Source organism: Lithobates pipiens, unplaced genomic scaffold, assembly GCF_037356315.1.
Source record: "Lithobates pipiens isolate NorthernLeopardFrog02 unplaced genomic scaffold, aLitPip1_a1.2 Scaffold_16, whole genome shotgun sequence".
Taxonomy (NCBI): Eukaryota; Metazoa; Chordata; class Amphibia; order Anura; family Ranidae; genus Lithobates; species Lithobates pipiens.
Window position 1 is genome coordinate 259750839 of NW_027507748.1, and position 20373 is coordinate 259771211.

The following is a 20373-nucleotide window of genomic DNA, read 5'->3' on the forward strand; positions in this document are numbered from 1 at the left end:
TTCTCAATGCAAAAATCAGGTAGACCCAAAGCAATGTATTTTTGGAATCTTGGAAAACCTTGAGGTACAGTAATTTACTAGAGAGGCTATTTCTAGAACTTAGTTTCAGGCTCACAAACTTATCTTAATATGTATATTGGATGCCCGATAATTTTCTCACATTATTGGAGTAGTTCTTGCATGTAGTAGATACTCTTCGGCTAGAGCAGTTATACTGTAGAGTATATATGCCAGACTTTACTCAACTAGGCCTAGTGGTTGGTGGGCTTGAAATTCATGGTGGAAACGGCGGCCTTGGTTAAATTTCTTTTTGCTTATATTTTTGCTAATCACTGTACGTTCCTTTGTAACTGTATTACTTGAATCTATATTGATATTCTTAAGGTGTCATTTGGGTGAGTATGAAATGTATCTTTTCTATGTGGTCTGTATTTTGGAATGACTACTCTGTAACTACATACGTTTTTAATAAAGTTCTTTGCTAATTTAAAAAATAAAAATGTGTTCATCGGCACAGACACTAGTTTAAATTAGGGACATTTGTGACTGGTTGATAACACATTAAAGGAACATTCTGAACAAGGACTGAGGTGGCAGGTCAACCAGGTATTATTTCAGTGAATCATAAAATTAAAAAGAAGGAAAAGATTAAACGCAGCTTTTTAAATTATCTAAATTAAATAAGCTTATATGAGATTTTAGTGATTGGGGATTTACTAAAAGCCATGTCCCTGAGTTGAAGCATGTTTTCAAATTTTTATGCACATATCTGTAAATGCACAGGCCTATTATCTTTTGAGACCATGTATAACAACATTTGTTGCAGCTGGAGAGAAAGATAAAGATGTACATACAGTATGTTAAGACACAGCATGCATACAATACAGTGATACAAGGACTCACACAAATGCACACAAATTAATTACTATAACAGCATATCAACTCAGCATTTTTTAATGTTTTTACAATTTTATGTACCAGTGTTAATGCTTTTGGTCCCCAAAATTCACATGAATAAACATTAAATTTTGTATTTTACATGCATGCAGCAATAAACAACTGAAATAGTTAACATGAGTTTGTTGGTGGTCAATGCCTGTTCTGCTGGGAAAACCAGGTAAAGCATGACTGTAACCTAGAATCTGTCAGTACAGAAAAAAGGTCAGTTGCCACTGCTTGTTTTCACATGTTTCATTGCTGATACTCTAGTTTTTTTCCCCCATCTTACTGAGTCACTGAGTTAGAACAAGCTTGTCCATATCTGATGTTTTAGCACCAATGAGTGAATAATAATAGTGACACAAAAGAATCAGCACCTATAAAAACAAAGCCAACGCCCATATTTATATAATAACATATTTTGTTTCTTTAGGAGTTTTAAGTACGGAAAAACATGAGAATTAGCAAGGTCTTTTATTGTCCATATTGCTTTGTAATGAAACATCACAGTTTTTACATTTTTTCTTTTCAAACTTAAAGAGGGATTCCGCCCCAAAAAAAATATTAAAAGCCAGCAGCTATAAATACTACAGCTGCTGACTTTTAATAAATGGACACTCACCTGTCCCGGGTTCCAGCGATTTTGGCAGCCGAGGCCGATCGACTGCTCGGGCCTCGGCTGCTGCCGCCGCCATTCGAGGTGAGGGAATCAGGAACTAAAGCGAATCGGCTTCACTTCCCAGTTCCCTACTGCGCATGCGCGAGCCGCGCCGCGCAATAGGAAATCTCTGCGCTGTCACTGGGACCCGTGTGTGTCCCAGCAGACAGCGCGGCAGGGCAGGAAATGGCGTAGACTCCCGTGGGAGTCTATGCCCGGAAGTGGGTGAAAATACCTGTCTTTGACAGGTATCTCCACCCCCCTCCCCCCTGAAAGGTGTCAATTGTGACACCGGAGGGGGGGGGGGGGGTTCCGATCAGCAGAGGTTCCACTTTAGGGTGGAATCCCGCTTTAATTGAAACAAAAGAAAAAAATTGTTCAACTTTTATGCATTGTTTACCAACACACTTATATGGGGTGAACAGGCCACATAAAGAACACATGTTCTCATAGTAGGTGAAGTTGAAAAAGTCCATCAAGTCCAACCTGTGTGTGATTATATGTCAGTATTACATTGTATATCCCTGTATGTTGTGGTTGTTCAGGTGCTTATCTAATAGTTTCTTGAAATTATCAATGCCCCTCACTGAGACCCCCGTCTGTGGAAGGGAATTCCACATCCTTGCCGCTCTTACAGTAAAGAACCATCTACGTAGTTTAAGGTAAAATCTCTTTTTTCTTCTAATTTTAATGAGTGGCCACGAGTCTTGTTAAACTCCCTTTTCTCTCAGGGCCCTTGCATTCATCCTGCTTTAATCTACCTGATCAGCAGCTCAATGCACCTGATATGAATGAGGCCTTAATGCAGCATTCTTGTGGTCCTTTTTAAACTCTTTTGCATTATTTTAAAACAGAAAATATTGATTCTTTAGCAGCCTATGCACACATTTGACATGGATGGGGGAATCCTTCCCACTGAGCTACTGTATTCTGCCGGCAGGAAGCCTTCCCCTCTGGCCGAATACAATTATCAGTGTTACCAGCTATAGCAAGCTGCACCGATCGTTCAGAAAAACCTGACAGGATGGTTGTACACAAGTCAATGCCCTGCATGAACTGCCTGAATCTTGATCCATGTATGCCCAGCTTTACATGTTGGCCTATTTGAAAAAGCTTTTAAACGGGTTGTCACCAGGTCTTCTAAAACCCACCGATAGTAAATGCAGACATCACCAACCTGGACCACCCATATCTTTCAGAAGTGGCAGTCAACTTGGATGGCCAGATTTTTTGGAAAATAGGACTCCTACAGTGGTCCTAGGCAGCCCAATCTTTATTAACAGCCAAAATTAGATTGTATGTATGGTGGGGTGATCAAACATCCCCAGTTTTGGGGACAGTGTCTTGTTTAAGGAGGCTGTCCCTGGATAAAAATTTCCCTGCTTGTAACCCTGGCTGGGAGCCCCATTAAGGTTTGGGAGCCACTCAGCCCAGACATAGTGACTGTGATGTTGGATCCCTCTCCTCCCTGCTGCTTGACTGAACAGCATGGCTAGAGAGAGGAGAGAGTGGAAGCTTTATTGTGATTGGCTGCGTTGATAGCTGGAAACTTTATCCCTACCTCTAGACCACCTAAACCCGGGAAGACCGCAAACCAGCTTTTGGTGGACTATGATGCAGAGTATATAGAAGCAGTTTAGAGTAGTGCTGTGTATAGCACCAACAGATGTAAATTCACTTTTTTTTTTTGCTCAATCCATTTTTTGGAAGATTTACTATGCGATTTTCCCTTGCCTTACAGTATTGCATGCATGGTTTATAAATGTATACAGTAAAAAAGAATTTTCGGCACAATGGACGCCTAGAACAACATCAAGAACAACAATACATACATGCAAACGTGATACCCTGTGATTATGTCTCCTAAAGGGTGCACACATTGTATCAGAAGCACTCACAGATCAAGTTCCAGTGGATTACAGCACTGATTGCATTTTGAACTGTATTTCACACAGAGTGGACTTTGCCAAACATTTACAGAGTGTATCGTACATGGACTTTGTATTTATATTAGCTGGCACAAGGCAGTTGTTTACCAATTATTTTTAAACTTGGTTATTTCTCACCAACATATATTATGCTTTTTACAAATCCCTTTTTATTATTGGTAGAGCACATTTAATTATATTGATAGGACGTGCAGATGTTATTCAAGCAATGGAGATTGGCCCAATATTTATCTCTCACTCTCAATCTACCCCAATAATAATGACCCCAAACCCCCCAAACCTGAAACTAATGGGGTAGCTGTGAGGCACCATGCATGTGTGCAAGAAGGCACTGCCAGTCTGTGTATTGCCGGAGCCCAAAACAAACTGTCCCCCTCTTTACTACCTAAGCCCACTATCAACTACTCCACTACATGTGTGTACTGCCCACTATCAATTGTCCCCTCTGTACTGTCTGAGCTTCCTATCAACTGCCCCACTGCACGTGTATGAGAGGGCACCACATAGAGTCTGTGTGTTCTGCCCTGCCTTCTCCTCTGTACTGCCTGTACTCACCATCAACTGCCCCTTCTGTACTGCTTGTCCTCACCATCAACCGCCACATCTGTATTGCCTGTATCCATCATGGACTGCTTCCCTGTGTAATGCATGTCCCCACCATAAACTGTCTCCTTTCTATTGGCTGTTCCCACCATCAAATGCACCCTCTTTATTGCCTTTCCCTGCCATCAACTGTACTCTGTGTACTGCTTGATTTATTATACCACTGACACCAACGCAGCAGGATATTTTCCTCCCACTTACACAGGAGCACTCTTTCCTCCCACTGACACTGGTTCAGGGGCATTTTTTCTTCCAGTGACAACACTGATGCATGGAGATGTTTTCCTCACACTGATGCCATTGTATTTCTTCTTTCATCACTGTTAGTGATATTTTGTGGGTACAAGGACTGTGAAACACGCGTACAGTATTTACAGAAACTAGGCACAGGTTCTGTTTAATCATCTCCTTTTAAGCCACTTCCACTGTCTAGTGCAATCTATCCATGGACGAATCGGCCAGACGTTCCGACATTGCGGGATACCTGGACAGGTAAGTGTCCTTATATTAAAAGTCAGCAGCTACAGTATTTGTAACTGCTGACTTTTATTTATTTACATTTTTTTAATACAGGCTGGAACACTGCTTTAACATTTACATATTGTTTATACTGTGTAAACATTGATTGAAATGGTTGCCTGCTGTTGTGGGTGCACTTAAAAGTTGGCATGGTCAATAGAGTGTCCCCACATTTAATTTTGGAAATATGGTCACCTTATAAATAATTACACAGTAGGTGAGGTTAAAAAAAGACACAAGTCCATCAAATCCAACCTATGTGTGTGATTATAGCAGAACAGAACTAAACCATTCATTATAGCCAAGAAAGCTGCCATATTTTGCCTCTGTTTGATCTGCAGTTCCTGTGGGCCTGCACATTTAATCAATTATGACACCATTCATTTGATGGATTAACAGTTCAGTTGACAGCACAGGCAACCGTGATAGTCATCATTCACAGCCTGCCCTGAGTGTAAATCTCTTGAGACACAGTAAAACTGATGGGTTTAGTTCCACATTAATGTATGGATACTTCTGAATTCTGTGTAAATTAACACTTTATATTGGTGTGCATTTAAATAGTTTTAATGCAATGTAATAAAAAGTAAAAACATGTCTGTGTTTGGCAGATGCAAAGACAACTATAACTGTAGGGTAACCAGCAGACACTATGACAACTCTAAATCAAAATAAGCCAGTTTACGGTTTGTGAATTCTTCTGCACTCACAAATGCACCATTTTATGGGTGTTCAGATAAGATGTAATTGTCTATACAAATGCGAATCAGCCACTCAAGCACTGAGTGCCGAGGAAGGGGGAAGAGATATGATTTCTCCCATAGCCTACCAGATTTCTTACTGGAGTTCTGGTGACCGATTGGGCAGCATAAGCATGTAAGAGCAAACATTGCTTAGTGCCTATGCATATACTTTAGTTACCTGTACTGAGTACCTCTTTATTTTAATATGGATACTATACTAAAAACGCTAAGAAATAAAAATGAAGGTGTTGCTTTATATAACCACATTTCATGTGTTTTTTTCAAGCACAGTTAACTTCAATTCTTTTTTTAAAGAAAACATGTTTAGCATTTCTATAAACAGTGTCATTTTGTGTCAAAAACTACTTACATGGTGTTATATATTTTATGTGAAAATGGCAGACTGTAGATACATAAACATGCATAATGCAAACTACTGTGAATAACATTCTTATTTCCCCACAGGTGATAAACCCTTTTAAGTTCATAGATGTTGCAGAATGGGTGTACTATTCTTGCCTTACCTAGAAAAAGGTAAACCTCTATGCATCTCCTAGTTAATATTATCTTTAAACCAGCAGTTTTTAAATGATGTGATAAGAAATGCTTGTTTGGTAACTTACAGGTCTGGTTGAATACATTCCTTACATTTGTCACAAAATACACAAAACGTATATTTTTTTTAAAAAAGTTGCACCTTTCATCATTAAAAAGTAGTTCTAGTTAAGTCAAGTTCTAGTTAAGTGACTTTGCTTAACCTCCTTGATGGCATTCCCAAGTGTGGCTCGGGGTGGATTTTCAGCACCAAAACTGGTAAACCCGAGCCACGCTCGGGATCACATCGCAGGATCCAGGTACCACTTACCTTGTCCCCAGGGTCCTGCGATGTCCCCCTCACTCTGTGTGCGAGCCGTCCTCCACTTAATTCATCCCAGAGCCGAGCTCCATTCCCTGTGAGTGTTGCGAAGCACGGGGATGGAAAACGGCACCAAATTCAAAAAGTAAGAAACACAATACATATAGAGTACACTGTAATCTTACAGATTACATTACTGTACCAATTTATTTCACATCCCTTTTGTCCCTAGTGGTCTGTCCAATGCAGTTTTAAATACTGCTCTTTCTGCCTGGAAACTGGAGATTGTCCATAGCAAACAAAACTGTCCTTTTACATCAAAAGTAGTTTTAGACCAGCTAGAAAACAGCGATAATAAATTAGAATCACTTGCAGAATTGAGCGATAGTGATTTGTGGTGAAATCCGTTATCAAACACTTAAAGTAATGACAGTGAGAATTCTGCAACTGAGCAAATTTCAGTGTTTTTGATTTGATTACATTATTGAATATTTTTTTATTATTATTGTATTATTATTTGTTATAATTATCTATAGCTATTATAATTTATGGTTTTGTGTTTCAAACTTTATCATACTCGGGATGTCTACAAGACTCTTGTTTGGACAGATTTAAATGAGTTATTCCTAAGAATTACAGGCCCACAATATAAAACGCCAAATTTTCATGTAAAATAATTGTACCACTTTCAGCATCAGAAATCTGATATAATCATACCGTCAGGGAGGCTAGGATCAGATATCCTTAGTCTGTTGCAAGTTGAGGAAAGCAGAGTGATAGGCTATAGCAGAAGGCTGATCTGTGTCAGACATATGTTATCACAGCTAGGAATAGCACAGGAATAACAATTTACATGACTGTGTGATCTTGGTCCAGGAAGTAGATACTGACCCTGGGTAATTCTGCTTAACACTTGTTTATTGTGTGCATATCCAGACTTGTTAAAACAAAACAACTTTATTATGTTTGCCCTAAAAAGATTTATCATATATCAGACAATTATACATTTGGCCCTTTGATAGCGAACCTGTTTTTCAAACTTGCACTTTTGGAACTACATATTAGGATTTAAATCCTTCCCTTGATTCAGACTAAGGCCGCGTACACACGCGGGGACTGTTCGCCCAACTTTGTCCGTCAAACAGTTTCGGCAAACAGTCCGCTCAAACTTAGCATGGACGGACATGGCCACACACGACGGACGAACAGTTTGCTGAAACCGTGCGCGATGACGTGAACGGCACGTACGACGGGACGAAAAATACGATGTCCTATACACTGCATTATAACTTTCGGCGTGTAAATCCTTTCTGAGCATGCGCGGAACTTAGTTTGACGAACAAGCCTACACACGAGCGGACTGTTCGCTGAAACAAGGTTCCGAAAAACCTTGTTCGTCAAACTGTCCGCTGAAACTGTCCGCTGAAAGCCCACACACGAGCGGACTGTCCGCCCAAACACTGTTCAGCGGACAAAGTTGGGCGAACAGTCCGCCCGTGTGTACGCGGCCTTAATCTTTTTTTTTTTTTTTAAAGGTGTTTATTTCGTTTTCAGCAATGCAAAGCAGAATAAAACATTACAGCGCCCTTCTTGGAAATTACACATGTACATAATTGAAAGGTATACATATTTCCTATCATGTAGGCTGAACAGGTTTTGCTGAAATTCTTAAAAGTGGGAAACAATATCACCCAATCCCCCCACAACCAAATTAGCTGTATTTGGGGAGAGGATTCAGGATACACCATACCCAAAAGAGGTATATTTCAATAAGCCAAATAAAACCAAAACAACAACTAACATACAAATCATTTATTCATCCATTCATACCCACCTCCGCCCCACCAGTATCTTGAGATGCCTTGGACCTTGTCTCCACCCCAAAACTTTAACATTCCTCATAGCTTATGAAATATTTTCCTGTCCACTTTGTTACATGTCCCTCTCCAGGTCATTCGATCCCTTGTTGATCAGGATCGATCTTGATCAGTTCAGCTGGGAGGATAGAACTACACCCCAAAAGGAGTTGGAAACATCTAACCATGGTTGCCACACTTTAGCAAAATTTTTTGAGCATCTTCTACTCTTATAGATAAGCTTGAATTTGGGGAGTTCCCCATTAATAATACGGAACAAAGATTGTATTGTTGGAGGGTTACCATCTTTCCATTGTAATAATATGACTTTTCTTGCATAGAATAAGACTGTTTGAAGTAGAATCCAGGCAGACATCCTGTGTATTAAGTCATTCAAAATGCCCAGCAATTCCACATCTGTATTCTGGGGTAACAGAAGAGCAAGTTCATTTTCTAAAAAATTAAACAAGTCTTTTCAATAAGAGGCCAGTCCTGGACAACTCCAAAACATGTGAAATAGATCAGCATTGTCTAAATTACATGTAGAACGGGCGACAGTAATTCCTAGACCCATACGCGTTAACTTTGCTGGGGTATAATGTAAATGATGAATAAACTTGAATTGTATATATTGATCAGCTGTACTTATAATGTCCTGAAAGCAAACCTCAGTGACTTCTTCCCACCCCTCTTCTGTAAGTTCAGGCATTAACAATCGCCATTTTTTATAATAATTTTGAAATGGATCCACCCTTGCCCCAGAGAGACGACCGTAAAAGGTTGTAACTAGCTTATTAATATCAGGACAAGATAATAGATACCCCATCAGAGATTCCTCTAGCTCTATGATCAGAGACGCAAACTGAGCCTTGATAGCATGCCAAGGGAGCAAACATTTGTAGAAGAATTTATGCCCAATATCATAGCTTCCCCTAAGATTTTCAAAGGACTCAAAGGTGCCTTGGGCATCGTCTCCACCCCAAAACTTGTGTGAAAGGTGAGTAATCCATAGACGGTCCACCATTGTGCTCAGGAAGACTATGTTTTTTTCAGAGAGGAGCTTGTGGCATCCTCCCTGGAGCCATGGTCGTAAGCAGTTTTTCCCCCTCCCTCCATCCTAACAAACCCACGTCTATGGGGGAATATCGGGAACACTTAGATTTGAGTGCCCTATGCAAGTCATCTTTAAAAAAAAGAGAGGGACCAAAAAAAGTCGACATGAGAGCAGTGGAAGGAGTCCAAGGGTCTGAGTGCAGCCATTCATATACATAGGTAAGTTGGGAGGCTATATAATAATCATGTAAATTTGGGTAGACTAGACACCCCTTTTAGTTTAGAAGCTTGTAAAGACGATTTTGCAATCCACGGTTGGGTATTGTTACATATCAATGAAGACAGGGTGGATTCGATTTTATGAAATAATTTTTTGGGGAGAAAAATTGGAGCAGCTCTAAAACAATATAGAAATTTAGGCAACTAAATCATTTTAAAAATGTTAATTTGACCTATTAGGTTTAGGGGAAGTGTTGACCATGTTTGAAGTTTATCCATCATCTGCTTAAATATGGGGGTAATATTCAGGTCCTTGTATTTCAGGAGTTCATTATCGATCAGAATACCCAGGTATTTAAAAGATTGGGTCATCTGGAGATTAGATTTACTCAAGTAGTCATATGCTAGAGGGGGACCAATTGGAAAGGCTATAGATTTGTCCCACCTGACCTTTAGTCCGGACACTTCCCCAAACTCCTCCACCACTCCCATTAGACAGATAAAAGAGCTCTCTCTGCCATCAAGATAAATCAGCGCATCATCTGCGTACAGAGATATCTACCAGTGCACCATAACAGATGCCCCCTATCCCAGACATCTGCCGCACGGCCAGAGCCAAAGGCTCAATGGCGAGAGCGAACAGAAGTGCGGAGAGGGGGCATCCCTGCCTAGTACCTCTCTTTAGAGAGAATGAGGAGGAGCTGTCCCTGTTAGTGCGAACCCTAGCCCTCGGGTTTGCATATAGTACGCGGACCCATTTCATATAATGTGAACCAAAACCCATCCTTGACATGGCTTCCCACTGAAATGTCCAATGGACAGTGTCGAATGCCTTCAACACATCTAATGACAGTACCAGTCCACTTTGTTTCTGGCTAGATGCTCTATGGATATGTAGATACAGCCTTGGGATATTGTCAAAAGTACATTGTCCAGGCATAAATCCCGACTGATCGGATGATATAAGGGATAGTATTACTTTCTGTAGGCAGAGCGCCAATATTTAAGGTTGGTATGACCCATATAGTAACTTGTCTTTGCCAGGTTTAAGTAAAACTACAATTAGGGCTTCGTTCATTGATCCTGGGAGGATTCCCTGCTCTAGTGACTCGCGATAGGTGGCTAGAAGTTGGGGGGCAATTGTTTCAGTATATGTCTGATACCATGCAGGTGGAATTTCCGTCTAAGCCTGGAGTTTTGGAGGGTGGTAGAGAGCCAATAGCAGTCTCAACTTCCTCAATTGTTATGTCTTGGTCTAAAAGCTTCTTGTGTGTGTCGCTTAGTGTGGGAAAGTCTAGTGAAGAGAAAAAGCCCGTAAGGGTGGTCTCCAAAGGGGGTGTTACATCGTCATAGAGCTTCCTGTAAAATTATTTAAAAAGGGGGGAGTGAAAAGTTCTGAGCCATAATAAATGTGGAGAAATGGGGAACACAGGGATTTCTTTGTGAAAATCAGAGACAGTTTTGTCACTTCAAATCTATAAGTTCTGTTATATGTTGCAAGCAGCAGCCAGCTCCTCAGAGCAAAAGGGACTCTGTAGTATAGGAGAGAGAGAGAGAGAGAGAGAGAGAGAGAGATAGAGCAGCGCCAATCTAAGGGTAGTAAATCATTTAAACACTTGACTTTAATCATAAAAAAGTTTACACTCACATTTTGAGTAAATAAAAACAGGCAAGGAATGGTTCTCTTTAAGGCATCCTCGGTTGGCTTCCTGTTTCCTGCTGGCCTGAGGGGTCAGACCACGGTCGTTTCCGACGTGGTGAGTAGTTCCAGAGTGTGTTTTTTCCACAATAGACAAGCCACGTTGTCCATTGTGGAAAAAACACACCCCGGAACTACTCACCACGTTGGAAACGACCGTGGTCTGACCCCTTTACCGCACTATCTGCTCTATTGCTCTCTCTCTCCTATAAAATGATGTAAACTGCTGGTTGATAATCAAAGGATCCGAAGTAATAGATCTGTCAGTTAACTGTATGGCGGGAAGCGAACTGTCAATGTATTCAGTATGTGTAAGAAACGCAAGCAATCTACCGTTTTTCCCCCTTGTTCATGTATGCTAGCTGACAGGTGTAATTGCTGCTTTTGTGTCATGTCAACTAGATGTAGCCGTAGTGACTTATGGGCTTCAGTTAGGTCCCCCCGAGATGTGGAGGACGGGTCTGCAATACGTTTGGCTGTTGCTTCATCTAGGGATTGCTCAAGTGCTGCCTGTATAGCCCGCCCAGTTGTTCTATAATGTTTAATTCGAGAGATGTATGAACCTCGTAGTACAGCCTTAAAGGCATCCCATACAGGGCCTATTTTAGCCGTGTTTGAGTTACAAGCTTAATAATTTGCCATATCTGTCAGAATAGATTCCTGTATTTCAGGTGTGGAGATCCAGAGAGGACTGAGCCTCCAGACCCGAAACGAAGGCCTATGACCCAAGGTAAGAATCACCTGTATCAATGAATGATCCGATACAGTTTGGAAAAAAACGGACAAATGGTAAAAGATCTTTAGTGGCGCATGCATAGTCCAATCTGGAGAGAGAACCATATGCTTTGGATTGACAAGAGAATACTTTTTCGGCAGGGAATTTCCATTGCCATATATCTACATATCCATATGCCTCACACCATTTGCTAAACAACTTATATTCTGAAACTAGAGGTTTCAGCCTATCCAGAGCTGGTTGTAACACCAAATTAAAATAACCCACAATAAACGTAGGACATGCTGGTAATAAGGAGAGTTTGGCACTTAGTTCAGTAAATACTGTGACCCTGACTGGCGGGGGAATGTATATCGTGACCACAATAATAGGGGTCCTTTGCACCATGGCATGTAACACCAGATATTGACCCTTGGGATCAGAGATCACCTGATGACATGAGAAGGAGAGTCCCTTTTGGATTAAGATAGCCACCCCACGGGCATAATTAGAGTATGTGGATTGATAGTTTTGTGAAACCCAATGCTTTTTTAATGCTAATACTTTAGAACCCATAAGATGGGTCTCCTGCATACAGAAAATATGCAGGTTTAGCCTCTTTACCTGTTCAAATACCAGTGCACGTTTAAATTTTGAATTTAGCCCACCTCGGCCATTGTTGTAATACATTCATCTTAGGCCCCTGGCCAGCCATAGTCACAGCATTAGAGGTGGGACAGAGTAGCACACTTTCACACATCCATTCATGCACCATACATTAAACTACAAAACCATATGTACATAACAACAGGCTGCCAGGGGGCAGCAACACCCCTGCCCAACTCCCACGGAACCGGAGTGGGCTTGTACCCAAAACTCGAGCCATGCATGGGGTGCATGACCTGATACCCATGAGTTAAAGTAAAAAAGAAAACAGTAAAACGGTGCCACAATAGAGTGGGTTGAAATAGTTCCTCAATGCAGCTCCCGCTTGCTCATCCCATGAAGGATGCGGGCTCTTCTGCAAAAGAAGTGAATGGGGTTGATCCCTCAATTTTCAATGAAGGGGCTGTAATGTCCACAGTTTGCAGATGAGGGGAGAGAGGGAAAAAACAAACAAACTGGCATCTGGGAGGGCAGACATCCATCAGGCAGGTTTTTTCGGGCAGGTTGTGGCAGCGATTCCAACCGCGCCAATAGCGTTTTTTGGAGACTGGAAGAAGAGTACTTTTTCTTGATGGAGTAAATAAGTAATAAAGTGGCCGGAAACAGCATGGAATATTGAATGGCATATTCGCGCAATTTTTTCTTTACATATTGGTATTGTGCTCTTTGGTTTCGGACAGCCACCGAGTAGTCTGGGTATAGTGACACCACCGCATTGTTGATCTTGAGACTACCTTTTGATCTAGCTGCATGCAGAATAGAGTCCCGATCTCTGTAATTTAACAGGCGGATCGCCATTGTGCGGGAGGGATTTCCTGCTGGGAGAGGCCGGCTGGGGAATGGATGGGCCCATTCGATCACGAAGCATGGAGACAGTAAACTCTTGCTCCAGGCAGCTCTCCATGATGGCCATGGGGTCAGACCCCTCAAAACGCTCAGGGAGACCAACCAGCCTCAGGTTGTTTCTTCTGAGGCAGTTTTCAAGGTCATCCACCTTGTCCTCCAGGGTAGCTCTTTTTCCACCAGCAGTATTTATTTTGGGTAGGAGAGGGTTAACTGTGTTCTCTATGTCGCTAACACGACGTTCGGTTTCAAAGACCCAACCGTGCAGTTTTTGCACATCATGGCGCAGCATCGCAAAGTCATTCTTTAATTCTGTCACTGTGCCCATTAATACAGTGTGGTTTACCTTAATGGTTTTCAGTACCTCCGACAATATAGGCCCAGTCGCGTCATCCGCCCCGTCCTCTCCTGCTGATGTTTGTGAGATTAGGATCGGAGGATCAGGTATTCTCAAGGAAGACGGAGGGTAAGTGCCCAATGTGTCCCCGAAGAGATCCGGGGTAGAGGCAGGTGACAGGCATGGTGCTGCGTTGTTAGTGCGATGGCCATCTTGGCCCGAGCACGTAGTGACACTCATTCGGTTGTCTTTTTCGTCTGTCCATCTGCCGATACCACTTCCCAATGAAGCAGGACTCTTCCCTGATTTCAGCAGCACCTGTGTAACAGTTTTTCGGTAAGATCAACCCAAAATGGAGCAGGATTTTAGCAGGAGATGTCGGAGCTACTCAGAGGGACGTCCGCTCACATTTCTTCCCAGGCCACACCCCCATTCAGACTTAATCTTACTAAGTTAAATTTCTTTTACCTAACAACTCTTCTATATAGTCCCTCTTTTTAACTTTGTTATAATAATATTTCTCTTTTTCACAGAGTTTAACAGAATTACATTAACAGCATTTTGGATCCATCATAATCTAAATTTTCTGAGCATTTTAAAACGACATATCCTTCGCATGTTGTTACACAAAAATGATAAAGCTTGTGATGTTAAGGAGTTATGATCTTGTCTTTTCTAAATTAGTGTGCCTTGATATGGAGTTTTCTCCATTTGTAGTAGAAATTAAAAATATCAAATCTTCAAAACATAAGAAGGAGGTAGTGAAGAGGGAATGGGGGAAAAAGGTAGAATGGGCCAGTGGAAATAATAGGGGGTGGGGTCCAGCCTCTGTGCTGAGAATAGAAACACAACTAATGTCAAGGAGGAATGTTTGTATGTATGTATTTAGGTAAATTCCCAGCAGTAGAACCATCTCCATTAGAAGGCATCCTCCATCCCCTTAATGGCGATGTGAGTAAAGAGTTTTTATAGAGCCTTTTTAAAATGCCTTGTGATGCAAATCTCCAAAATTGATTGAGGATTGAAGGGAAGATGTCATAATCTGTTCTACCTCTACCCAGATCTATGTCTGCGTCACCACAAAATCCTGTTCAAATGTGAGGCTGCATAAAAAATGGATGCCCCCTCTGGACTTAGCACACAAACTACTATCTAATAAAATCAAATGGACTTGTGTGCTCAGATGAATCACAGAAATACTGTTCTCACTTCTGTAAAGAAGGATGTTGGAATGTGTTTTTGTGGAGCCTGGAGTAGATAACCAGAAGAAAGTTACCAATGTCCATTTAATTATCGCTACTACACTAATAAGAGTATGATAATGTACTGTCATCCTGTCAATTTTGAAAAGAAAAGGCAGAGGGTCCAAGGCAACTATGAACTCCCATGGTACGTTAAGGACTTACATACACAGTTGTATAAAAATATATATAATCAAAGGGGTGAACAGCGCTGATAGCAAACATAAATAGGAGCCTCAGAGACAAAGTAAAAACTTTTTATTATTGTTAAAAAAATAATAAAATGTTCACCAAGGCATACAGCAATCAATTGATGGTCCTGCAGAGACTTGGATTAAAAAAACTGACAGTACCTGGAGGCTGGAACCGCATAGATGACACAGAGGCTTAGGGAAACCCAGCACAAAGCAGTTGGACAAAGAACACAGGAGCACCGCTGATGGTTGCCCTTTTGCCCAACCATACCACACATGAAAAAAATGCATCTATGCATGACCATCAATTGACTACTGTATGGCTTGGTGAACATTTTATTATTTTTTTAAGAATAATAAAAAGTTTTTACGCTGCCTCTGAGGGTCCTATTTATGTCTGCTGATCAGCGCTGTTCACCCCTTTGATTATATCTTCTGACTTTTCACTTGGCCTCAGGTCTGTGTGCCTGGATTTTTGTTTTTAGTATAAAAATATATCAATTTATTAACACAAAAACAGATCAGTTCAAATTAAACATGTTGAGGGTGAACTGATCTGGGCGGCACAGTGGTGTAGTGGTTAGCACTCTCGCCTAGCAGTAAAAAAGCATCACTGGTTCAAATCCCAACCATGACACTACCTGCCTGGAGTTTGCATGTTCTCCCTGTGCCTGCGTGGGTTCCCTCCAGGTACTCTGGTTTCCTCCCACACTCCAAAGACATGCAGTTAGGTTAATTGGCTTCTGTCCAAAACTGGCCCTAGTATATGAATGGGGACCTTGGATTGTGGGCTCCTTGAGGGTAGGGGCTGATGTGAGTGTGCAAGGGATAGGGACAATTGTAGACACTCACTCAGGTTGGACTGGTGTCTTTATTCAACCTTACTAACTATGTAACAGTGATTTAAAGAAGTCTCCAGCCTGAATTAGTTTGACCTCCACCTTGACAGAGCCTGTGTGTTTATGTGCAAATTCCAATATTTTTTAGATTGTTTAGATATCTCTAGGAAAGTTCTGCAGGAGGCTGTGGGTATTGACAGGAGCATGTTTAGATAGCCTTGATAGCAGCTTTGAGGTCAGAACCATTTGTGCCTTCAGGGATGTCCCTTATCATCAGATAATTGCAGTGACTCCTATTTTCGCCATCTTCACTGCACAGCTGCAGGGATTTTAGACGGTGGGTGTAACATTCACATGCAGTCTCCAGAGATTTGACACATTCCTTTGGGAACAAGGAGGTCTTTTCTATTGCAGTGAATTGTGTATCTTTATGGTGGAAGTCCTGCTAGAGCTCCTCCAACCCCTTTCTTCAATGCCCTGTCTATATGCAAAGCCAAAGCCTCTAGGTCCACCTTAGTTGCCAAGACAAGCTGCATTCCACCTGCTTGAGAATTCTGCCCACAGCTCTCATTGAGCAGTGATAGGGGAATAAGGGGAGGAAGGTGATTCCCTGTCGAGTAACATGCACACTTTTGAAGAGTGGTCGTGCTGTGTGTTAGGGCCTCGCATAGCAGCATGCCGGGTAGCTAGCATCTCTAATGTGGCTGAAATCCAGAAGTTGAAAGCTGAGGGACTGAAATAGCGCTAACCCTACTGTAACTTTAACTTTATCTTCCCTGGAATTGGAAGGTGATGGATGGATTGTGGATGCCAAGCCAGGAAAAAGTTCAGCCGGTTTTTCAGCTCCCAGGACAAAGAGACTGCTGTCTCAGCTTACTTTCATTGCTTGTCACACTCCTCACTATTCCAGTATTATTTCTACAAGTGTATATGTAATACCTTCCCCTGGTGGATAAAATAAATGACTGCTCACTATGGTGTGCACCGATATCCTCCTCAATGTTTATGTTGTTTAATATTTTCACTCCCGATAAAGCCTCTAAATATGGCACAACAGAGTTATGGGGATATGATTTGTGTACATTCTATTAAAGGTAGCATTATTGATTTGAATAGAATGACAGTTTAAAATAGTATGCAGGTATACAAAACAGAAGAGGGTCGCTAGTAGAAATAATACTAGAGGGACAGCAGAGAAGAGTTAAGAAAAGGAAAGGAACTTGGCAAGATTGAGTGAGTGAAAAATTATAGAAATTTAAGATAGCTCTCTTAATGAAGACAATCAGAAATTAATAATGAGAAGATCTGAGAAATATTATGAAGCAACATACAATACAGTATCTAATCTACTGATATTGTCTGCCTCCTCAGTGTTACAGGGGAACTTAAAACATTAAAGGGTAGTCCTCTTAGCACAGGTTGGTCAAAGAAACAAATGATTAACTGTCTGAAATAAGAAAGAGCTTTTTAAAACATGCATAACAAAGGTTATGTTTTAAACAAGTCTGGGTACTGACACAACAAGCAAATGTTAATACAGTGTTAATTCTACCAGAAGGACAAATAAGTGCAGTTAGGAAGTGACCCTGGATTATGCCTGCATAAAGATGCTGCTTTTTTCCTAAAGAGAAAGGCAGATGAAGGTATTATCCTGGAGGTATTGTATACACGACCGGACTTTCTGCCAGAAAAGGTCAGACGGAATCATTTAATCGGATATTCCGATCGTGTGTGGGCTTCATCTGACTTTTTTTTCCAAAATTCTGACGGACCTAGAAATAGAACATGTTTTAAATCTTTCAGACGGAATCAATTCCTATTGGGAAAACCATTCATCTGTATGATATTCTGACGGTCCAAATACGATGCAAGGCCAGCTATTGGGTACTGGCTATTGAACTTCCTTTTCTAGTCCCGTCGTATGTCATTGTGTTCTAAACAAACGGACTTTGGTGTGATCGTTTGTAGGCAAGTCTGTTTCAGCTGAACTCTGTCAGAAAGACCGTCAGACTTTATTCTGACGGAAAGTCCAGTCATGTGTACATGGCATAAGAGGTAAAAAAATATGTGTATTATACTAAGGGCTCATTTACCCCAAAACGCACACATTTTCATGTGTTAGCGTGTATTTAATTAAACAGACCATTCATAATAAATGGGCAATCAATGCTCAGAATTACAAATCCTTGGCAATTTCTCTTACATGTGCATCTTTGCATATCTAACACAGATATGGGTCAAAGTACAGTTTATGTGCATTGGGGTGCAATTAAAGCTGAACTCCAGGGATGATCTATTTTATATACTTACAATGGGCCATCTTGGCACAATGTAGGTTTGCATATGCGATAACTAATCAGTCTCTGCGAAACCTGTAAATTCCTTTAGTAGCTTTAGCTACTACAGTGATTACTGCCATCCTTTGGGTGCTGTGCTTATTTGTTGCCCTGCTGCATAGTAACAACTGGGGGTCACACCCTCAGACCCCATTCACACCTGAGCGTTTTGTAGCTTGACGCCTGAAGCTACCAAACGCTGGAGGGGAAAAAATCCATTATTCTCAATGGAGATGGTTCACATCTCCACTCCAAGTCGCCTGAAGCCCTACGCCTGAAGCTCAAACAAGTTCTGGACCCTTTTTCGCGCGAATCGGGCTGATTTGGGCGTTTTTTTACTTTTAACATTGGTGATCTTTTGCCCTGCACAAATTCGCAGCAAATCGCGGTAAAAAATGCCGCGAATCACGGTAAAAAACGCCGCAAAAAACACTTGAAAAAGCTACGCTCAGGTGTGAATGCAGCCTTAGTGTGGCACCATTCAGAGAATGCTCTGCGCTTGTCTCAATGGATGCAAAATTTTCTCTGACACGACGAGGTGGAGAGGAGAGGTGGTAACACCACAATCGCCACCTCATCCAATCAAAGAACGTTTTGCGCTCCTTTTTTCTAAATGGCGGCTCTGCTTAGCAAATGACCCACAGCAGTTACTATGCAGAAGGGCAAATGCTTGGCACAGCACCCAGAAGACCAAGGCCATTACTGTAGTAGGTATCCCATAAGCATATAAAATATATCATCTCTCAAGTTCAGCTTTAACTTTGCATTACAACACACAACTGCAGTGCCATTACTATTTGAGTTAACACATGTTACAAGGTGGGTCATGGTGCACATTATAGTGTGAATGAGCCCTTACTCATTATTTATAATGCAAGCATTAGTAGGATGACCTAAATCTGATGCTAGGTCCGCTTCAAGATCCTTCCTCCACTTCTTACAATTACACAGGCTTTTCCATAGTCCAGGTTGTCGTATTTATTTTATTTTTTAATTTTAGATAAAGGCTGTTTTCACTTAAGTTTTGTGCTTACTAATTATTCGCTACCATTATGAAAATCAGTCATTCTGATCCTCAGCATCAAGAATTGTTAATCCATGCTCCCATTCTAAAAGTTTTTCTGAAAAATATTAACAATTTCCTCTTTTTATCTAGCTTTATTTTTTTATGTTTCTCAGTAACGTATACCTCATGTCTCGCACAGTTTTATGGTATAACTATCTTTCTTGTATCATTTATTTTCTTGTATGTTCCTTTATAATCACAATTGCACCTCTACTACACTTTTCATTCACTTGGTCTGCTTTCTTTCCCAAATTATCTTTATTATCAATGCTTCGTTTTTTCAAACAATGAACCCCATGCATGTGGTCATCCAAATCCCTGGCCTCTTCCCTCCCCCTTTAGAGTTCTTGGTTCAATCAGGGTTAATTGTTCTCTTTTCCCATACTATTGACATCTCCTTTAGTGTTACGTTCTAGTCCAGCTCCCATACACAGCATTTCTTCTGGAATGGTTTCCAGCTCCTCACTCTGCAGAGCCTGAGTAATTAGTGTAAGTTCTTCACAGAGAGTCTCATAACGGTATCCAACGCGAATATCAGGTACATTGGTTCTTCTGATATCATTCCCCTCTGGACCTTCACGAAGGTAATTGGGGCCCAGCCAGTAACTTTTGAACTGTCACAAAAAAAGGTTAAAATAAATAGTAGCTCTTCACAGCAAATGTACATGTTAAGGGGTTACACAAAACTAACATTATTTTTGTGCGCATGCTGAATAGCAGATTTAGGCACCAGGCTATCGTATATCTCAGGGATTTTGAAGATGAGATCCCAGGTTTTGCCACTGCAGTTATTATTAGTTATTACATGGCTTACATAAATGTTTTCTGGATAATTAAAAAAAAATATATAAAACTTCCCTTACTGCAGATGGACAAATATGATTTAAAATCAGGCGGCTTCAGAGCTAACAACGTTGGGAGGTAATCACCAACAGATGTAAGGTATCAGTGCATCCACAACTGAAATACTATATTCAGTTAGCTGACCTTTTAATCTGATGCTAAAAATTGATGTTACAAATTCATTGGTGATGTGTAAAGT

At 41.0% G+C, this 20373-nt stretch overlaps 1 protein-coding gene across 4 annotated transcripts in view; it reads right to left on the bottom strand.

Moving 5' to 3' along the window:
- Positions 1–938: 938 nt before the first annotated feature.
- The window catches only part of AMPD2 (adenosine monophosphate deaminase 2), a 304820-nt gene continuing 285385 nt past the window's right edge, over positions 939–20373 (bottom strand). For all 4 annotated transcript variants that reach the window (XM_077481332.1, XM_077481334.1, XM_077481335.1 and 1 more), the window contains exon 18: positions 939–19945. In XM_077481332.1, the coding sequence (XP_077337458.1) occupies positions 19694–19945 (252 nt within the window). In that variant the 3' untranslated portion in view covers positions 939–19693. The remainder of the gene's footprint in view (positions 19946–20373) is intronic.